Raw genomic sequence first — 20606 nt, forward strand, 5'->3', positions numbered from 1 at the left:
CATTTGGGGGAGTGATACTAATGTAAACAGTATTTTTTCTATGTCAAATTCTAGTTCATTGCTTGTATGTAGGAAAGCAGCTGTCTTTTGTGTATTAACTTCGCATTCTGCAAGCTTGACATAACTGCTTCCAAGAGCCTTCCTGTCGGTTGCTGTGCATATTTTAATTATTCTGTGTTGCATTTCACTCGGAAAACTACGTTTTCTGAAAGTAGTGCTTGAACCTTATTTGTTGTACACAGTCTGCCTTACCATGTTCAGTGTGTACTGAGTCTCTAAAGGAAAACTTAACTGAACATCTATTATTTGGGTGGTTTCCTAGAAAGGAAAATATTTCATTGTAAAGTATTATAAGTTGATTGTTTTGAATATTTTAGTGATACTACTTTGTTTAGAAAGCAAAACATTGGAAGCAAAATACAAGTCATGAATGCATTCTCTAAACATCATGATTAAGTTGTTGAACTTGAGATTATTTTTTAAATTAAAGAATTTTGTACTTCAGTCACCTTTGTTAAATAAATAATCAAATCAGCATTCAATTTTTTCTCATAGCTGCAAAATTAGTCTGTGCTCTGCTTAGTCGTGTCCTGCTCTTTGTGACCCCATGGACTGTAGCCCACCAGGCTCCTCTGTCCTTGGGATTCTCCAAGGCAAGAATACTGGAGTGGGTTGCCATGCCCTCCTCCAGGGGATCTTCCCAATCCAGGGACTGAACCCAGGTCTCCCGCATTGCAGGCAGACTCTTTACCATCTGTACCACTAGGGAAGACCCTTAGCAATTTGATTGATTTATAGTAAAAAGAATTAACATGAAGAATCTTCATTTTAACAATTCTCTCTTTAAAATTTTGTAGTGTATGACTCCCAACTGAAACCTATAACAGCCATTAAGAATATGTGAAACTTTTTCAAAGCCATTCTTTTCAGAGCATAAGGTAAATTAAACCAAGTAATTATTACTAGTAAGTTTTGTCAAGTTTACTGTCTCTCTTAACATTTTTTAAATTTTTAGTGAATTCCTCAAGATAGCTTTTTTTTTTTTTTTAACCAGCGCAACAGAGAGTTCATGTTCTGATGCATCTTGAATGTGAATAAATTCTGTTCTTCGTGTTTTATTCCAGAAAACCTTCTTTTTACCAAGGGAGGGGAGGGTGTGCAGGTTGGTGTTTCCACGGTGAGAGATAAGACGTGGAGAGAAATGCTATAGTTTGTGTATTTATTTATGCTTTGTCCTACATCAGAAACACCTACCAGTGCATAAGGAATCACACAACAGATGGCCATCGACCCACTAGCCACTTAGAAAGTAAAGCTTTGCTATTGGGTGGAGTTATGGGAAGTCAGACGCAAACCCACAGGGAACCAACACCAACACGGACCAAGGGCCCTGGCGGGTCCAGCCTCCTCTTCCTCCAGGGGTCATCTCGGGTCAGGCCCCACTTGTTATAAAGGGCATTGGTCAGTGGTGGGGAAGCCCTTCTGCCCTGAGTCTGTCTCTCTGCTCTGCGTCCATGAGCCATGGGCACATTCTGGGGCTCCATCCTTTCCAGTCTGGGAGGACCAGCCCCACCTCATTGCTCCTCAGTTCAGAGTTTTCCTAATTATTCAGATCTGATTATTTCTCCACATAAAATTTAGCATCAGTGTGTCTAGTTCTACTTGAAAAAAGGAAAGTTGAAATTATAACTAGAATTGAGTTAAACTGAAATCCCAGGTTTTTTGATGCCAAGTTTAATAGTCTTTCCATACCTCACTGCCTACTTCTTAATGCTTTGGGGGAATCCTGCAAAATGAAGAAATTTTTCGAATGTTGCTATCAAGTAGAGCTTTTCTTTAACTGGCAGTTCCTGGCATGTTGTTCATATGGGATTTTTGATGGGGTTTTCATCCTTAGGTGTTTGTGGTCCAGCCACATATGGTGCTTTTCAGAATAAAAGAAACATGGTTATGTAAAATGCTCTGAAGTGCTTGCCTTTGCTATTTTGCTTTGTTTTATAACCTTCAGTATGAAAGCTGGCATTTGCGCAAGCTGGAAGTGCCGGCTTCTGCCCTGTAAGAGGTCTCTGGCTTCCGTTCTGTTACACGCGTACTCACCGGCACGGTGCACAGCCTGACTATTTTCTACTGTGAGACATTTTCTCTGTCCTTTTTTAGGACTTGAGTATGAAAGAGCAGGAAAACAAGGCACGTCCTATAGACCGAGTGAACTCTGGGGCCACAGGACTCCTCCTGTGACTCAGACTGCCCATCATGATCACTGCCAGCATGTGTTCCCCTCGTCCCAGACCCCAGGGAAGCCAGCCTCTCAGCATACCAGTCACTGATTAGTAATATAGGAATGTGCTGTGTACCTTGTGCCTACTTTTAAATCGACATTTTTATTTTGAGAGAGAACCTACATTCACGTGCAGCTGTGAATACAGGGGAATTGTGTTCCCTTTACATGGTGTGTGGTCTCAGTGGGAGGCAGACCCTGGGGAGAGGTCCAGAGCGTCTGTTGTCACCAGGACTCCCACCCCTTGGGCTTTGCACCCATGCCCACATCCTCCCCGACCCCCACCGCCGCTGCTCTGCTCCCTATTTCTATGATTTTCTCATTTTAGGAACCCTTGAAAGTTGACCATTGAACAGCACAGGGTTGGGTGTCGATCAGAGGTGCCGTCAAAAACCCGTGTAATGGGTCATCAGCCTTCTGTGTCCTCGTCCTTGGCCTCAGCCGGCCTTGGGTTGTACAGTGGGCAGTGTGCATTTAGTGAGAGAAATCTGTGTCTGAGTGACCCACGCAGTTCAAGCCTGACTTGCCCGAGGCTCCCAGTGTGTAAATAGGTGTAATGTATGTGACCTTTGGGTTGGCTTTTCCACTCAGCTGAGTCCTCTGGAGACTCACCCAGGTTGTTGTGTGTTGACGGTTTGTTCCTTTTTATTGTCTGTGGTGCTCTGGTGTGGACGGGCCACAATGTGTCCAGCCGGGCACCTGCAGAAGGGCATCTGGGTTGTCTCTGGGTTGGGGCTGTTACGAACAAAGTTGCTATAAACATTCTCCCACGCTGTGTTTTTTAATGTGAATGTAAGTCTTCATTTCTCTGGGATTGATGTCTGTGTCTAGCCTTAAGAACCCACCAGGCTGGCTCCCAAGTGGCTGTGTGGTGATCCGGTTCCCCTTGTCCTCGCTGGCCTTTGGGCCGCCGGTGCCCTGCTTCAGCCGTTCTGGTGGGTGTGTGGTGGATGCGTGCGGTCCTCGGCCGCTTTCCCTGTGGCCCGTGACGGTGGGCGTCCTTTCCCGTGTGTCTCTGTCTGTGTGCACTCTTTGCTGAAGCATCTCTGTCTCCTGTGAGTGTGTGCTCTGCTCTTGAGAGTTCCGTTCTGTTTGTTGCACGCGTGGTTTTCACATATCTGCCCACAGTCCCTAGCTGGTCTTTTCATCTTCTTAACAGGGTTGTTAACAGAGCAAAAGCCTTAAATTTTGATGGATTCCAGCTTATCGTTTTCTTCTTTTATGGATTTGACGGCTAGTCTGCAAGCTCTTCACCCAGTCCTGGATTTGGGGTATGATTTTTGTGAAAATTTTCTAGTTTTATGCTTTTTATTAAGCCTGCAGTTCATTCCCAGGACCTGTGTGGGGTGTGAGCTGAGATGGCTGGTTGACCCAGCACTGTCTGTGGACAAGGTTGTCTTCCCTTCACCGCGTGGCTTGTCTGCCTTTGTCAACAGTGAGTAGGTATGCTGCGCGGGCTGGTCTCCGAGTCCCCTGTTCTGTTCTGTGTGTTCTGCCTGTCTGTCTGGGTGACGCGGGCTGTATAGGCTATGTTGAGATTGGTTACTGATTCCTCCCACTTCTGTTTTGATTGCTGCTTGAAAGTCCTTCTCAGATAATGCTGACTTCCCGGGGCAGCATGTCTTGCCTTCGTCCATTCAGTTTGAGGTTCTCAGTCTGGTGAGTGACTTCGAGTGCAACCTGGACGTATTATGTTGCCGGATCCGAATCCTTCTTGAACCTGTCTCAGCTGCTTTCTCTCGTGGCCTCTGTAACCGAGGGGAGACCTGCCTCACTGCTGCCAGTGGGAGTGCACGTCCAGACTCCCCGGCCTCCACTGGCACTGCTGGATGGGGCCTCCTGCGCTTCCCCAGCGCGGAGGGGGCAAGCACCTGTGTGCTGTGGGGTGGGGGCAGTCCAGCCTCCCACCTCTTCTCCCTGACTGCATCGCAGGCGGGGTGGGAGGGGTCATCACAGCCCAGAGGGCACGGGACTCAAGGCTCCTCCACCCCATGTTCCTGCTGCGTGAGAGGCTGGGGTCTGGCTGGAATGGGGCAGTTCAGCCTGTCAGTCTCCTGTCCTGCTGGGAGGGCCTCTCCTGGCCCCTTGGCCAGAGAGACAGTTTTGTTGGGAGTTTTGGTCTGCCCCATGGTGCTTCCAGGCTGCTGGTGCCTTCAGCTCCAAGTCTGGGGCGGCGATGCAAACAGAAGACGGGGGGACTCGCAGCCACACCATCCTCGGGTCCCAGCTGCTCTGCCATCTTCTCCCCTACCCCCTGCCCAAGCCTTCTCGCTGTGCTGTGCTGTGCTGTGCGGTGCCGTCTGGGGTTTTCAGTCGGGCTGAAGGGGAGGGGACGGACGTGCCCTCTGCCCTCCCACCACATGAGCCCCTCTGCCTGCTCTGGATCCAGCTCTCAGCCAGAGAGAGCAGGGTGCTCGGATGGCTTGTGTGGTTGCTTCCAGGACCGGCCCTTCAGGCTCTCAGCGGCGCTTTGTAGGTCCTTTCTCTGTCAGCCTCCATGCTCCCCGAACGCCCCTCCCTCCAGGCTCAGCGCAGCCAGCGCGCGAGGCTCCTCAGAGCACCCGTACCTCACTCGGGGTGAGGGGCGGCCAGCACTCATGTCCGTTCTCGATCTCAAGGGGGTTGCTGTTAACACCCCCGATAGTGGGAAGGTTGAAGCGCACACCAGAACAGACAGAACTGCAGCCTGAGCCCCACACCCCCGGCAGCACCAGCACTGCTGGCTCCTCAGTTTCGTCCATGTCTGCTGTCTCCGGCTGCGCTGGCTCATCTCTTATAATAAATCCCAGGTACCACTGCATCTGTCAGCATTTAGGTGTATATCACCAAAACATAAAAACACTGTCTCCTCACCTAGAATGATCAAAAGTAATTCCTTAATGTAGTCAGCTATCCAGACAACATTTTTATTTGAAGTTTCTCAGTTGCAGAGGCTGTCTGATTCACTTTAGGTTCTTATAGGATCCAGTACTGTGCTTTTCCTATAGTAAATTTTCAGAAAATATATGTTGAAGTAATTCATGAATATAAAATATTAATACTTGAAAAGCTGGCTGAAACACTGTCTTGAATAAAGCAGTCTAAGTAGAAACTTACAGGGACTTCCGGTGACCCAGTGGTTAACACTCTATGCTTCCACTGCAGGGGCCCGGGTTCAGTCCCTGCTTGGGGGACTGTGATCCCACATGCTGCATGGCACAGCCGAAAAGCAGAAACCCATTTAACTTTTAACTCATTTAACTGTGTATTTGCCAGATACACAGTAAGGGTTAATGTGATTAACAAATGATTGTCATGGAAGCTATTTTATATATCTGTTACATGAGAGAGATGTATAAGATATAAGCATGATTTAGCTCATTTTAGTCACCATTTTCTTAAAAGCAATAAATTTGCCTTTTACTGATTTATAATTTAATTTGTATACAAACCAACATGTTACTACAAAATTTGCCAATCTCTTTTTTTCCTCAATGGCAATTTGATGGGATTCTTTATTATGGGTTTAGAAAAGGCAGAGGAACCAGGGTTCCAACTGCCAGCATCAGCTGGATCATAGAGAAAGCAGGGAAATTCCAGAAAAACATCTGCTTCTACTTCATTGCTAAAGCCTTTGACTGTGTGGATCACAAGAAACTATGGAAAATTCTTCAAGAGATGGGATACCAGAACACCTTACCTGTCTCCTGAGAAATCTGTGTGCAGGACAAGATGCCACAGTTATAACCAGATGTGGAACAACTCACTGGTTCAAAATTGGGAAAGAAATATGTCAAGGCCATGTATTGTCATCCTGCTTTTTTAACTTATATGCAGAGTCCATCATGCAAAATGCTGGAATGGATGAAGCACAAGCTGGAATCAAGACTGTTGGGAGAAATATCAACACCCTCAGATATGCAGATGATTCCACTCTAATGGCAGAATGTGAAGAGGAGCTAAAGAGCCTCTTGATGAGGGTGAAAGAGAAGACTGAAAAGCTGTTTTGAAATGCAACATTCAAAAAACAAAGATCATGGCATCCGATCCCATCACTTCATGGGAAATAGAAAGGGAAAAAGTGACAGATTTTATTTTCTTGGGCTCCAAGATTACTGTGGACAATGATTGTAGCCATGAAATTAAGATACTTGCTCCTTGGAAGAAAAGCTATGTCACATGTAGATGGCATATTAAAAACCAGAGGTATCAGTTTGCCACCATCGTCAAAGCTATGGTTTTTCCAGTAGTTATGTACAATGTGAGAGTTGGACCGTAAAGAAGGCTAAGTGCCGAAGAATTGATGCTTTCAAATTGTGGTGCTGGAGAAGACTCTTGAGAGTTCCTTGGACAGCAAGGAGATCAAACCAGTCAATCCTAAAGGAAATCAACCCTGAATACTCATTGAAAGGGCTGATGCTGAAGTTCCAATACTTTGGCCACCTGATGGGAAGAGCCAACTCATTGGAAAAGACCATGATGCTGGAAAAGATTGAGGGCAGGAAGAGAAGTGGGTGGCAGAGGATAAGATGGTTGGATGGCATCACCGACTCAATAGATGTGAATTTGAGCGAACTTCAGGAGATAGTGGAGGACAGAGAAGCCTGGCATGCTGTGGTCCATCGGGTCCGCAAAGAGTCGGACATGACTTAGCAACCAAACAACAGCAAATACAAACAGTTAGTATAATCCTGCAAAGTACAGCCAAAATATTTAGGAAGAGGAAACTCTTGAATTTGTTAAAAATTATATAATTGGAATAATTGTTCTTTGAGGATTTCCTGTGGTTTCTCCTGCCAACAAAATAATAAGTTATACATGGTTAAGAAATTAGATCAGATTTGAGGAATTACTTGCTTTTTAATGTCATCCATGTGATGCTGCTCAAGATGAGAGGGGACTGGTGGGGTGAATGCTGAGGCATGTTTGTTCTTGCTCCACAGCTTTATCTTATGACCCAAAAACTGAAGTCTCCCCAGAGCAGAGATCCCATGACAGCCGGGCCTGAGTTCTGTCTGGGGTCTGTCTTGATGAGGAGTCTATGATGCATAGGTCCTCACCCTGCCCTGGCTTGGTGCTCTCCGTGGTCCTGACCCCAGAATCCAGGCTGCCCTTTGCAACGTGGCCTGAAACTGCCTCACCCCCACCCCAGCTGCAGAGTCCTGGCCAGGACCCTGGGGGTCCTGGTATGTGCTCAGGACGTGGGAGCATCAGAATGCTGTCCAGAGGGCAGACCTAACCATGCTGTTTTGCCATTTTCCCACAGAGGAGACTTATTCACATCACTTGTACACTCAGTGTGGTCTTCTTGATGTCTTTCAGACAGAAACAGCCTCCGCCAGTCAAGAACCCCTCAAAAGTATTTTGCCATGGATGTAGAAGATGAAGAAAACATGAGTAAGATCCAGGCCTATCCTGTAGTGTCAAGTGGTTCATTTTTCTGTTAAAATCTTAGTGTTGTGAATTTATGCAATGGGACCGATTTGGGGAGGGTGATTCTTTTCCTTCAATATAGCCTGTTCACAGTGGCATGTGTTTAATTTTCATATATTCTCTACAGTAGGTCTCGGAGTCTGCTGTGGGCGTTTTCCTTATAGCGGTTTGTCTGAGTTTTTATTCTTGTTCTCGCAAGGGGCCCCAGTGCACATGGCTGACAGGAGGGCCCAGCCTCCAGGCACACACGCCATAAAGCCGCATGATTCATGTCCCTACGTGCTTCTCGTAACAATGGCCCTGATTCCATCTGTGTAAATCTAAGGTGACCTTTGAGATTGGCCGTGTAGGTGACGGTGCCTGGAATCTTCAGGTGCAGTGGACTGTCCTGCACTTTGAGGGGACGGTTCACACGAGTCTCTTGGTCTTTGTTTGATGAGCCTCAGGGCTGGAGTTGGCTGAAGCCCCTCCTCACTGCCTTCCCTGGGCCTTGGCTCCACCCTTGACACTGTTCCCTGTAAAGAGTCAGTAGACACACTTCTCTGTTCTGTTTGTTGCTGATCCCGGGTAGCAGAGCAGTTAGATAAGGTTAAATGTTCCCACAGAGGCTGGGAGTGTTCTGTAGGGAGGTCACAGCAGAGACCTGAGAGTTCTGATGTGTGTAATGTGCACCCTTCCCTGTTACCTGTGTGTGTTGAGGTGTCCCTGGAAGAACCCACGGGTGTAAGGGATGAACAGTCACTCAGGATGAGGATACACTTCAGCCCAGTGTCCTGCGGCCTCACCCAGAGCCTATAGCTAAGGCATTGGGGTTAGCAGAATCCAGCAATGCTAAGGCATTGCTCGCAGAATCCAGGTCTCTGTCCATGAGGGTAGTGGGTACCGTGGGTTGCTGGGTCTCTGCCAGGTAACCCTGCAGTTGTGTGCCCTCATGTGGGAGGCCACCCCCAGGACACTGGCATGAGAAGACGTGACCAGGTGTGGTTTCGGGGCACGTGGCAATGCCTCCTCCCACAGCACGGCTGCGGCCTCTGGCTGCCTGCACTGTCTCCAGGCTGCTGCCCCAGGAGTCACTCTCGGGGGGCTTTGGGGCCAACCCGCTCCCCACGCCCACTGTCACCCATGCAGCCCTCCCCCTGCCATCAGGACTGTGAGCTGTTGTCCACGGTGCTGGTCGTCGGGTTTGGAAAGAAGCTTCACAATGCTGTAGGTTATGTAACTGTCCCCAGACTGCTCTGGGGGTCAGTTACAAGATAAAGTGTCCTTCTGAATACGTTTTCTGGAAAGATAAGCTGCTGGTTCTGGTGCTGAAACTGAAATGCCAGTCCCATATTTTTCTGTCGTTTTGAAAGCAATGAAACATTTTTATCATGATTAGTATTCACATTTATGAAATAAAATAGCATGACATGAAATAGAAAGCATCTATTTAAGAAGAGTTGTAGGGGTGGGATGTCTTCTTGCAGTTCTGGTGTTTTATTTGCCTTTATGTAGAAGCGTTTTTAGGAAAGTAGAGTATGAGTAGTATTTCCAAGCCTCTGAAGCACATGAGAACGTAGAATTCATGTGAACTGAAGCACATAAGAACGTAGAATTTATGTGAACTCTCTTGTAGAAAGTGTATTTTTCTATAATCAACACTATTTTTATTTCTTAAAGGAAAGCTTTGGTTTCAGAGAGTATGAACATTTGATTAAATGCATGTCAGAATGTTTATCATGACTTGAATTCTTTACTGATAATTCTGTTTAGCAAATGTACGCAGTCATGCGGTGTGCCATGTTCTCACTCACTTGTTAATCTAAACTCTGTCTCGCTCTGCCCTCTCTAACCTTCTGTTTCCTTTGAGCACCGAAAGGAGTAACCTATTGAGCTTTTGCTGGAGGATGTTATAAATGAAAATTTAGTGTTCATTCCGTCAGCTTTGTCAACTGGGAGAAGTGGTGTGTGTGTCAGGTGTACCTGGAAGACAGTGAGTCATAGGAAGGCTTGAAAAGTGAAAGTAAAGTCACTCAGTCATGTCCAACTCTTTGCGACCCCATGGACTGTAGCCTGCCATGCTCCTCCACCCATGGGATTTTCCAGGCAAGAATATCGGAGTGGGTTGCTGTTTCCTTCTCCAGGGGATCTTCCCGACCCAGGGATTGAACCTTGGTCTCCCACACTGCAGGCAGACTCTTTACTGTCTGAGCTACCAGGGAAGGCTTAGCAGAGTCCTAATCTCAGCCATAGCGGAGATGGAGTCAGTCTCCCTGTGGCTGTGTTTCCATCAGCACCATTCTCGCATCTCAGTGAGGACGGCAACCCCGGAGCCCAGGAACTTGAACTGTGGGCACTGGCAGCCGGGGACCCAGACCTGCTGCCGTGTTAAGTGCCTCCCATGGGTCCAGCTGGTGAAGGTCTTTATGGCTATTCTCAGCCTCCTTAGCATGGTCAGAATCTACTTTCACATTAAGTAATAGAAATGGCCTCCTTAGCATAGTCAGAGTCTTCTTTCATGTTAAGTAATAGAGATGGAGCGGGGGCCACCTAATGGGGCACCTGTAAACCAGCTTATGATTATGAGCAATATTCTGTTGCTGAAAACACTTGTGGAGTCTCAAAAGTTAGCAGTAGGGCTTTAAATACACTCACATCAACAGTATTGTAAAACCCAGTGCATTAACCTTGTGCTTCCTGCAGCCAGCGGCCTATGCAAGCTAAGCAGGAAAACAAAAAGCTGCTGCTTTTTCTCTTTTCCAAAAAGCTTGATAAACTTAAAGGGAAGAGTGAGTGCTTTTTTATTCCCATTCTTTTGAAGTTAAAATCACATTTATTTTGCCGTGAACTTTTAGAGTTCTAAAATTATTTTTATTAGTTGTAAAAAATAAACTACCTTTAAAAGGTAGTATAACCAAATTATTTTGTAATTTCATCAAATATTTGTTTTTCTAAAAAAGAGCACATTGCCAGCCTCAGGAAGTTAGGAAGCCATGGCCTCCACTGGCATGTCAGTCTTCATGTCTGGCCTTATATGTTTTTTTCTATCATGGGGTGTATTAAGGATTCAGAGGCAAATTGGTCCCCATAACATATTGAAAAAATGTTAACTGAGCACCAGAAGTGAAGCTGTGTCCTTCAAAATAATTTCTAAAAGGCCAGAACACTTTATATATACAGTTTTCTAAGACTCATCCATGAACCAAACAACTGCACATATTATTTGAATGTTTTAAACCAGAAAAACTAAGTGACTTGTGAATGCATATTTTAAATCATGTTTTCTCTTCTGAAAAGGCTGCAGTTGAAAGCCCAGTATGGGTGTAGTATGAGAAACAGCCTTGAAAAGGAGGAAATGCTAGAGTAAAAGGCACTTTGCTGATACTGATGTTAGATTATTAATGTAAGGTCTTCTTGGATTAGTTTATTCCACATTTTGATAAACTTGAATAGATGCCTTTAGATGCTTCAGAATATTCTCATAGAAAAAGATGATTTAAAGATTCACCTTTTGATGCAAAAGCAGTCGTTGGTACTAAATAGAAATAGAATTAGCCATTATTTAGCAGAACATCAAATTGCTCGTTCCAGTGCAGACGGATAGTTCTGTGGTGAAAAGTGCAGCCAGGAATAAGATATATAAGCACACATCACTTAACCAGTTACAAAGAGAGATAAAGGAATCTATAAATTTTGCATTTACAAGATCCTGCAACGAAGGCGTTGTAAGTTACTCTTTCTGGGCACCGCAGGTTCGAGCAGCACAGATGTTAAGGAAAACTGCAATCTGGACGGCGCGCCCCCCAAGGACGGCAGTGCCCCAGGGCCTGGTGAGGGTGCCCCGCTCTCCAACGGGGGCGGCGGGGGCACCAGCAGGAAGCGGGCCCTGGACGAGGGCAGCAACGGCCATGCCAAGTTCCGCCTGAAGAAGCGGAGGAGGGCGCCCGGGCCAGCACTGCCCAAGAATGCGCTGATGCAGCTGAACGAGATCAAGCCCGGGCTGCAGTACACACTGCTGTCACAGACGGGGCCAGTTCACGCGCCCCTCTTCCTCATGTCCGTTGAGGTCAACGGGCAGGTGTTCGAGGGCTCCGGCCCCACGAAGAAGAAGGCCAAGCTGCACGCAGCAGAGAAGGCCCTGCGCTCGTTTGTCCAGTTCCCCAATGCCTCCGAGGCCCATCTGGCCATGGGCCGCAGCCTGTCCACCAACGCGGACTTTACGTCTGACCAGGCCGACTTCCCTGACGCGCTCTTCAACGGCTTCGAGACGCCCGACAGGTCGGAGGTGCCCTTCTACCTGGGCTCCAATGGCGACGATTCCTTCAGCTCCAGCGGGGACCTCAGCCTGGCTGCGTCCCCGGTGCCCGCCGGCCTGGCCCAGCCGCCTCTGCCTGGGCCCCCGCCTTTCCCGCCGCCCAGCGGGAAGAACCCTGTGATGATCTTGAACGAGCTGCGCCCAGGACTCAAGTACGACTTCCTCTCAGAGAGTGGGGAGAGCCACGCCAAGAACTTCGTCATGTCCGTGGTCGTGGACGGCCAGTTCTTTGAAGGCTCTGGGAGGAACAAAAAGCTGGCCAAGGCCCGGGCCGCACAGTCCGCCCTGGCGACGATCTTTAACTTGCACTTGGATCAAACCCCGTCTCGCCAGCCCATCCCCAGCGAGGGCCTGCAGCTGCACCTGCCGCAGGTGAGGAGGGCCGCTGAGCGCCGTGTGTGGCTAACGCTCTGAGACAAGGTGTGGTTGTCGGGGTCAGTTTCTCCGCCACCCTGTCCCCAGCAGAGAGAGAGCTCCTGTAAGCAGGCTGCCAGGCGGCCTTCCCTTTACTGTGCTGCTCGTGTGGTCACGGGGAGCCCAGCCGAAGCCACCAGGTGCTCTGTGGTCAGTGCTGCCCATGGTAGGCAGGCTGAGGTGCCCTTACCTTGTTGCCCACCCTGTGGCGACCACACCCCGCAGAGCCTGTCTCAGGAGCAGGGAGGGCAGGAGGGGGGCCAGAGCCCTGCGCCTGTCACAGCTCAGTGGTCTCCTCCCTCCACGTCTCACATGGAAACCCAGGTGCAGGAAAGGTGAGGCCGGCCGGTCAGCAGTTGAAACCCAAGTTGGGGTCAAGGTACCAGGATCTTGTGGAGCGTGTCCAGGCAGAGACCAAGCCTCTACAGTGGTGAGCATGTGTCAGAAGGGCTGGGGCATCGGGGCCTCCACGAGTGCTCCAGAGCCCCAGGGTCCCGGGGGTCTCCGCACTTGGAGTCCCCGTGGGGTTCCTAGAGCTCTGCCTGCTCAGCCACAGGTGGGCACTGCTCTTAGTTTAGTCTCGGACAGGGCATGGAGCAGGAAAATCAGGTAAAGGGGGAGGGGTCATCTCAGGGTGAGGGAGGGGTCATCTCAGGGTGAGGGAGGGTCATCTCAGGGTGAGGAGGGGTCATCTCAGGGTGAGGGGAGGGGATATTTCAGTGTGAAAAGAAGGGACATTTCAGAGTGAGGGGTGATATCTTCTCACAAGAAGATGAGGGATCATATCAGGGTGAAGAGGGGTCATCCCAGGGTGAGGAGGGGTCATCTCAGGGTGAGGTAGGGTCATCTCAGGGTGAGGGAGGGTCATCTCAGGTTGAGGGGAGGGTCATCTCAGGGTGAGGAGGGGTCATCTCAGGGTGAGGGAGGGTCATCTCAGGGTGAGGGGAGGGGATATTTCAGTGTGAAAAGAAGGGACATTTCAGAGTGAGGGGTGATATCTTCTCACAAGAAGATGAGGGATCATATCAGGGTGAAGAGGGGTCATCCCAGGGTGAGGAGGGGTCATCTCAGGGTGAGGTAGGGTCATCTCAGGGTGAGGAGGGGTCATCTCAGGGTGAGGGAGGGTCATCTCATGGTGAGGGGAGGGTGAATTTGGGGTAAAGAGGAGTCATCTCAGGGTGAGGGAGGGTCATCTCAGGGTGAGGGGAGGGGATATTTCAGTGTAAAAAGAAGGGACATTTCAGAGTGAGGGGTGATATCTTCTCACAAGAAGATGAGGGGTCATATCAGGGTGAAGAGGGGTCATTTCAGGGTGAGGGAAGGGTCATCTCACGGTGAGGAGGGGTCATCTCAGGGTGAGGGGAGGGGTCATCTCAGGGTGAGGGAGGGTCATCTCAGGGTGAGGGAGGGGTCATCTCAGGGTGAGGAGGGGTCATCTCAGGGTGAGGGGAGGGTCATCTCAGGGTGAGGAGGGGTCATCTCAGGGTGAAGAGGGGTCATCCCAGGGTGAGGGTCATCTCAGGGTGAGGGGAGGGGATATTTCAGTGTGAAAAGAAGGGACATTTCAGAGTGAGGGGTGATATCTTCTCACAAGAAGATGAGGGATCATATCAGGGTGAAGAGGGGTCATCCCAGGGTGAGGAGGGGTCATCTCATGGTGAGGGGAGGGTGAATTTGGGGTAAAGAGGAGTCATCTCAGGGTGAGGGAGGGTCATCTCAGGGTGAGGGAGGGTCATCTCAGGGTGCGCGAGGGGTCATCTCAGGGTGAGGGAGGGTCATCTCAGGGTGAGGGGAGGGGATATTTCAGTGTGAAAAGAAGGGACATTTCAGAGTGAGGGGTGATATCTTCTCACAAGAAGATGAGGGGTCATATCAGGGTGAAGAGGGGTCATTTCAGGGTGAGGGAAGGGTCATCTCACGGTGAGGAGGGGTCATCTCAGGGTGAGGGAGGGGTCATCTCATGGTGAGGGGAGGGTGATCTTGGGTTAAAGGGGGGTCATATCAGGGTGAGGGGAGGGGTCATCTCAGGGTGAGGGAGGGGTCATCTCAGGGTGAGGAGGGGTCATCTCAGGGTGAAGGACGGTCATCTCAGGGTGAGGAGGGGTCATCTCAGGGTGAGGGGAGGGTCATCTCACGGTGAGGAGGGGTCATCTCAGGGTGAAGGACGGTCATCTCAGGGTGAGGAGGGGTCATCTCAGGATGTGAGTGGGTCATCTCAGGGTGAGGAGGGGTCATCAGGGTGAGGAGGGGTCATCTCAGGGTGAAGAGGGGTCATCCAGTGGTGAGGGGAGGGTGATCTCGGGGTGAAGAGGGGTCATCTCAGGGTGAGGGAGCATCTCAGGGTGAGGGGAGGGGTCATTTCAGCGTGAAGAGAAGGGACATTTCAGGGTGAAGGGTGATGTCATCTCACAAGAACATGAGGGGTCATCTCAGGGTGAAGAGGGGACTTTTCGGGAGGGCTCTGAGGAGAGTGAAGGAGAAAGAAATGCTTAGTTATCTCAACACCCTAGAACTGTTTGGTTATTTATTGCTTCTTTTCATGGAAATCCAACATCTTTCTGGTCTATTGTGAAGATGTTTATTTCAGAGAGAAAGTCTCACCCTTTTCTCTAATCCTTTCTATCATTATACGATTCAGTTTGAGGGTAAAATACACACTGATGTGATGAGAAGGTATGGAGGAACCCAGGTTGACAGGCCAGCCTGCCTTTGGCGGACCCTTGAGGACCAGTAGTTCTCAGCTGTGAAAGAAGAAACTTTATTTATTTATTTGCTGAAAGCAACCAATACAGCATCAATGTAAAGTAATATATTCAAAGCATATTACTCTTTTGTTTATATAAATGAGCCAAGTAACTGCTTCCCGTTTTAGCCTCTTGTTATATGATTTATAAGGACTGTTGTTCCATTTATCATTGCACACATCAGGGGCACCAGCTCTCGAGGGACTATTTTCCAGTTGAGTATTTGATGCAGTCTTTCAGCCAAGGTTCATCCATGCTGTGGTTATGGTGACTCCTGACATGCACCGTCTTCTCCTAGTGTCAGCTGTCCTGTAAAGAGACTGGTGTCATTGAAAGCTGCATGGGAGTCACCTGTGGGGGGAGGGATGAGTGTGCGTGTGTGTGCGTGCGTGCATGTACACTGGCAGCCTGCTTCTGTCCTGGCCATGACAGCAGTGGGGAGCGGTGACTAGAGCTGTTGGCTCGGGAGGGGCCTCATCAGCCCTGCCCAGCTGGCTCTGTGGCCCAGGCCAGCTGGGTCTGGGGAGGTGAACTGTCCCTCCCATCCCCCACTGCTTCCAGGGGCCCCAGGGTGGCTCCCTGCCCTCAAGTGGTACCCAAGGATGCAGTCATGCCCTCCTCGGAGGACCTGTGGGCGGCCTTCAGAAGTCAGTCGTCTTAGCCTCATTTCTGGACTCGATGGCCTTTTCCAGACATACATTCTGGGAGTGAGGCATCTTGCTGTCTTCCTGGAGTCACCCTGAAGGATGTGGGGGGGCCATCCCTGGTCCCAGGGACTTGTTGCTTCCATGTTGCCTTCATGTGGCATTGAGAGATTATAAAGTCATATGGTACTGCCCACGTGGTGAGCACAGGGCTATCCATGAACTTGATGGACGTGGCCCAAACAAGGTGTCCCAGGAGCCCACCCAGTCCCCACTGACTGTGAGAGCGTGTCTGCTGTGTGACGTTGTCTGCCCCGAAGGTGGAGGAAGGGGCTTCATGCCAGTGTGTCGGGGGACGGTGGGTGGGGGACTGCCCAGGTAGAGGCGTGGCAGCAGCCCAGACTCCCCGTCTGCCTGTCTGGAGCTCCTTACCCTGTTGGGGGCCGCTGTCTCCTCTCGCTCACATTCCCTCCACTTCCTGTCCTGTCCGCGGTCTTGCTGCCTTTCTTGTGCTCACCCGTGGCCATGCTACTCTTCCGAGGGAGCAGGGTGGGGTCCTGGCCCTGTCCCCACTCTCCTGTTCCCCTCCTACTTGGCCGTGAGCACCATCTTCTGGGGCTCGTTGCTGGTGCGAGGATGGGGCAACGTCCTGACGACTGTTCTTTCCAGATAAGCTGCCATTGAGGATGATGGCTCTTCTGTCCATTCAGAAGTATTTCATTGAAGGATTAGCTGGGGACTCAAGACAAGTGTGAGCTGCTGGGACGTGGGTCCCACGTGACTCCTTGAACCCCCTCCCATCAGGTGTTGTTCCCAGAACACAGGGGCTCCCTCAGTCCTTGCTGTAGAAGGATGGCCAGGTCAACACTCTCGAAGCCGTTTGCTCCCAAGTGCAGTGCTGCACGTCCCCCAGACGTGACCAGCGCTGTGCACAAGTGGTCCTGCAGCCTTCCCCTGTCGTCCAGCTAGGGGACAAAGCCCTCGCTTACGGGGCTCTGAGCAGTGCTGCTCTCTGGTCTCAGACATGGAAGTAACAGGCACCAGTGGACTGGTGGGGAGGGAGGCGCTGAGATATGGTTTCCCTCCTGACTCCCCTTTCCTTCCTGAGTGTCCCCTTCAGGGCTCTTCTGGCCTCTGCCCTGAGGTGACCAGTCGGTCCCTCCTGTGGTCTTACTTCCTCCAGAAGCCCTATTGTAGTGTGGCCGCAGGACTCAGAGCCCTGGCTCCAAGCCACAGAGGGAGGGACGCAGGTGACCTTGCTGCCCTGGGCCTGGGTTCGTCCTGGAGACAGGGCTGGGTGGGAGGCCTTAGCTGCTCTGTGCTGTTCCCACGTGGCTGGGCTCCTGCTATCCTGTCTATAGAGACCCTCGTATGCCCCTTGGATGCCTGTTTCCAAGAAGTGTCTTGGAGGAAAAACTGTGTGCATGCACACACACACACACACACTCACACGCTCATTTGTCAGACCTACCGTGTGGCTCAGAGAAGAGGCCCCAGAACGTAACCCCAGAGGGTGCTGACCCCTTCTTGGTCCTCAGGTCCTGGCCGATGCTGTGGCCCGCCTGGTGCTGGATAAGTTTGGGGACCTGACAGACAGCTTCGCCTCCCCCCACGCGCGCAGGAAGGTCCTTGCTGGAATCGTCATGACAACAGGTAACCATGTCGGTGTGTGTCCACTGCGTGTTCTCACGCTTAATGAAGAAGACACACTCTCAGTCTGCAGAAGTCTCTGACAGCAGCAGAAGGCTACTTTTTCGTTCTTCTTCAGAATGTCTGCTGTGTGCAACTGGAGGAGCTGCACTTATGTTTTTCCCCCACCATTTCATCTGTTTAACCTGAGTGTTTTGTTTGGAGAAAGCGTCCTGTATTAGTATTTGATTCCAGTAATCTTACATGAATCATCTTGAGCGAGTCTGGGAAATGCAGGAGACCTGTTGGTTTATGCTTCACTGAGAGTGGCCGTCTCTGGTGTGTCACTTCACGTCACTGTTGCCGGATAAGCTTCCCTGTTCCCTTCCCTGCGAGAGGAGGCTTCCCCAAGCGTAGAGACTCCGTGGGGGAAGCAGACAGCATCAGAAACCCAGCTAAATTTGCCCATGAGTTCCCAGCTGTGAAGGGATCCCTCCCCAAGTCCTCTTCCACCTCCCACGAGTGAGCCCCCTGAGCAGTGTCTACATGGACCCCTCCTGGGAGCAGGAACCACAGCCACGGCCAGTGCCTGCATCCCTGGGGCGGCCGGAGGACCCTCGGCTCCTAGGGGCCGGGGCTGCGGCCGTCTCGGGGCCGTCTCTTGGGGTATCCGCTCAGCCCGGCTGGTTGAGCCGGTGCCGGGGCGGAGTCGCGAGGCGGTCTCTCCTGTGTCCAGGCGCAGACGTGCGGGACGCCAGGGTGGTCAGCGTGTCCACGGGGACCAAGTGCATCAACGGCGAGCACATGAGCGACCGCGGGCTCGCGCTCAACGACTGCCACGCGGAGATCGTGGCCCGCAGGTCCCTGCTGCGCTTCCTCTACACGCAGCTCGAGCTCTCCCTAAAGTGAGTGTCCGAGGGAATGGGCGCAGGGAGCTGTTCTCCATAAAAAAAAAACTTCCTCCAATCACAGCGTATTGCATCCTTTACACTGTGTCTGTCGTCACTGAAAAATTCCCAGCGTAGTAACTTTCTGGGCTACAGGTTGGGATCCCTTTTGCCTTGAAGCTCAGGCTGTCAAGTAGAGTTGGCTGAGTTATATAACTCACGTGCCCACGTACATGCCTGTGACACGTGCAGTCAGAGGGGTCATGTCTGTGTTCCAGACCGCAGGCTTTTGCTTTGTACAGGAATAAGTGCTGGGGAAGTCACCATGCCTGGATGGCTGACTGTGAGTCTGACTGGTTCCTGCCCCAGGCCATGTCCTACTCACAGCCTTTCTGTTCCGAGGTTGTAAATGAAGAGAACGGGGTTACTTGTGTACTGATGACTTGTCTCATTGGTGAGCAGGCAGGAACCGTGCTAATTATCATAAACATGTCAAGTGAATACCCCAGTGCAAGCTTATCTTACCCTGTTGAAAACACTGACCTTTGAAAATCATCATAAGCTATGAGAGACTGAATTTTGATTGTGTTCAGCTTTAAGGTTTATCTTTGCAACTTACTCCTTTCAGTAGCAAAGATGATCAAAAGAGATCCATCTTTGAGAAGTCCCAGCGGGGCGGCTTCAAGCTGAAGGAGAATGTCCAGTTCCACCTGTACATCAGCACCTCCCCCTGCGGGGACGCCAGGATCTTCTCACCACACGAACCCATCCTGGAAGGTACCATGCCAGGCTCGGCAGCAGCCACCACTTCCCGAGAAAGTTCATGACTGTGTTGTAACAGAGAAAAGGACAAACCTGTATTAATATTGTTTCTTCTTCAAAAATTTCAACCTGGGATGTGGATCTGATTCTTCTTCTTCTTCTAAGTCACTTCAGTCGTGTATAAAAACATGAAGTTTTCTTCTCAATTAGTAATTTGAAAATTTTAACGAATGAAAATGTGGATTCAAACAAGAAATTAGAATAGAATGAGGATATTAAATCAAAATTGTGTTCAGATTTTGAATTTGGATGACACGCATCTCTCAATTGGAAATGCATGTCATGGTCCATGTTTCTGGTGGGTTGTGATATCATGAGAGTGGGACCAAGTCTCAGAAGCACGTGTCGATGGGCAAGAAGGCCTCGCTCTGGCCTCCGTGTTGCTCTCATTCTTGTTCGTGCTCTTGTTTCATCGTAATTTGTATCCACAACCCTGCTCACAAGTTTAAGTGCTATTTGTTCCAAATAGAATATTTGATTACATTATTTTTCTTGATTATAAAGGCAACATGTGGGGATTCCCTGGTGACCCAGTGGCTAAGACTTCTTGCTCCCAGCACAGGGGGCCTGGGTTCGATCCTGGTCAGGGAACTAGATCCCACATGCTGCGATTAAAGATCCTGCCTGCTGCAACCAAGATCTAAGATCCTGCATTCCAAGAAGAAGACCCAGCACAGATAAATAAATGGATACATAAGAATTTTTTTAAAAAAAGATAAAATTATTTTTAAAAAAATTTAAAAAGCAACAAATATGCACTATAGAAATTGCCAAATATTTTTAAAACATAAAAAATAACATTTAAATCACTGTATTCATGTAAAAAACCTCTGGGTGTTTGTGAATGTTTCCTATGGATTTATTTCCACATCCCTATAGATTTATTTTTGAAAATTTAAATATGCAGCAGAGAAATATAGCAAATACACTAATATCCATCACCTAGAATTAGCAGTTGTCAGCCTTGTGTTCTGTCTGCTTCAGCTAGTTTCTAATCCTAGAAATACGGCATTTGGCTAAAGTGGAGTTTAGCGGTTTCTCCCAACCACCAAGGAAACCACTTTTGTGAATCTGGTTTGTATTGTGTCCTCCTGTCCAATTTTTCGTGCTTGCATCGTACGCACATGTCTTAGGTGCGTGTAGAATGAAAACAGGCACACGTGCATGTGAACCGTGTTTTGAATTGATAGAGTGTTGTTAGACATGCTTTCTGCTGAGATAAATAGGTGGTAGACCAGCAGACCCTCTCAAGAGGACCTTGTGTCTCTGTCTTAGAGCCAGCAGACAGACATCCGAACCGAAAAGCCCGTGGACAGCTGCGGACGAAGATAGAGTCTGGTGAGGGGACCATCCCCGTTCGCTCCAACGCCAGCGTCCAGACATGGGACGGGGTGCTTCAGGGGGAGCGGCTGCTCACCATGTCCTGCAGCGACAAGATGGCGAGGTAAGTCCTCTCGGACAGGCTCCTGGGCCCGCCCCCTC

At 49.7% G+C, this 20606-nt stretch overlaps 1 protein-coding gene across 3 annotated transcripts in view; it reads left to right on the plus strand.

The window, feature by feature from the left end:
• Positions 1–20606, plus strand: part of ADARB1 (adenosine deaminase RNA specific B1) — a 119468-nt gene that overhangs the window by 66494 nt on the left and 32368 nt on the right. For all 3 annotated transcript variants that reach the window (XR_016037115.1, XM_088834827.1, XM_088834829.1), the window contains exons 4-9: positions 7580–7654; positions 11422–12356; positions 17325–17439; positions 18152–18320; positions 18931–19079; positions 20400–20568. Coding sequence is in view for 2 of the 3 variants with exons in the window: in XM_088834827.1 (XP_088690953.1) it covers positions 7580–7654; positions 11422–12356; positions 17325–17439; positions 18152–18320; positions 18931–19079; positions 20400–20568 (1612 nt within the window). In the remaining variant the exon portion in view is untranslated. The remainder of the gene's footprint in view (positions 1–7579; positions 7655–11421; positions 12357–17324; positions 17440–18151; positions 18321–18930; positions 19080–20399; positions 20569–20606) is intronic.

The sequence above is a fragment of the Moschus berezovskii genome, chromosome 1, assembly GCF_049115385.1.
Source record: "Moschus berezovskii isolate FMDL1 chromosome 1, NW_MosBer_1.0, whole genome shotgun sequence".
NCBI lineage: Eukaryota > Metazoa > Chordata > Mammalia > Artiodactyla > Moschidae > Moschus > Moschus berezovskii.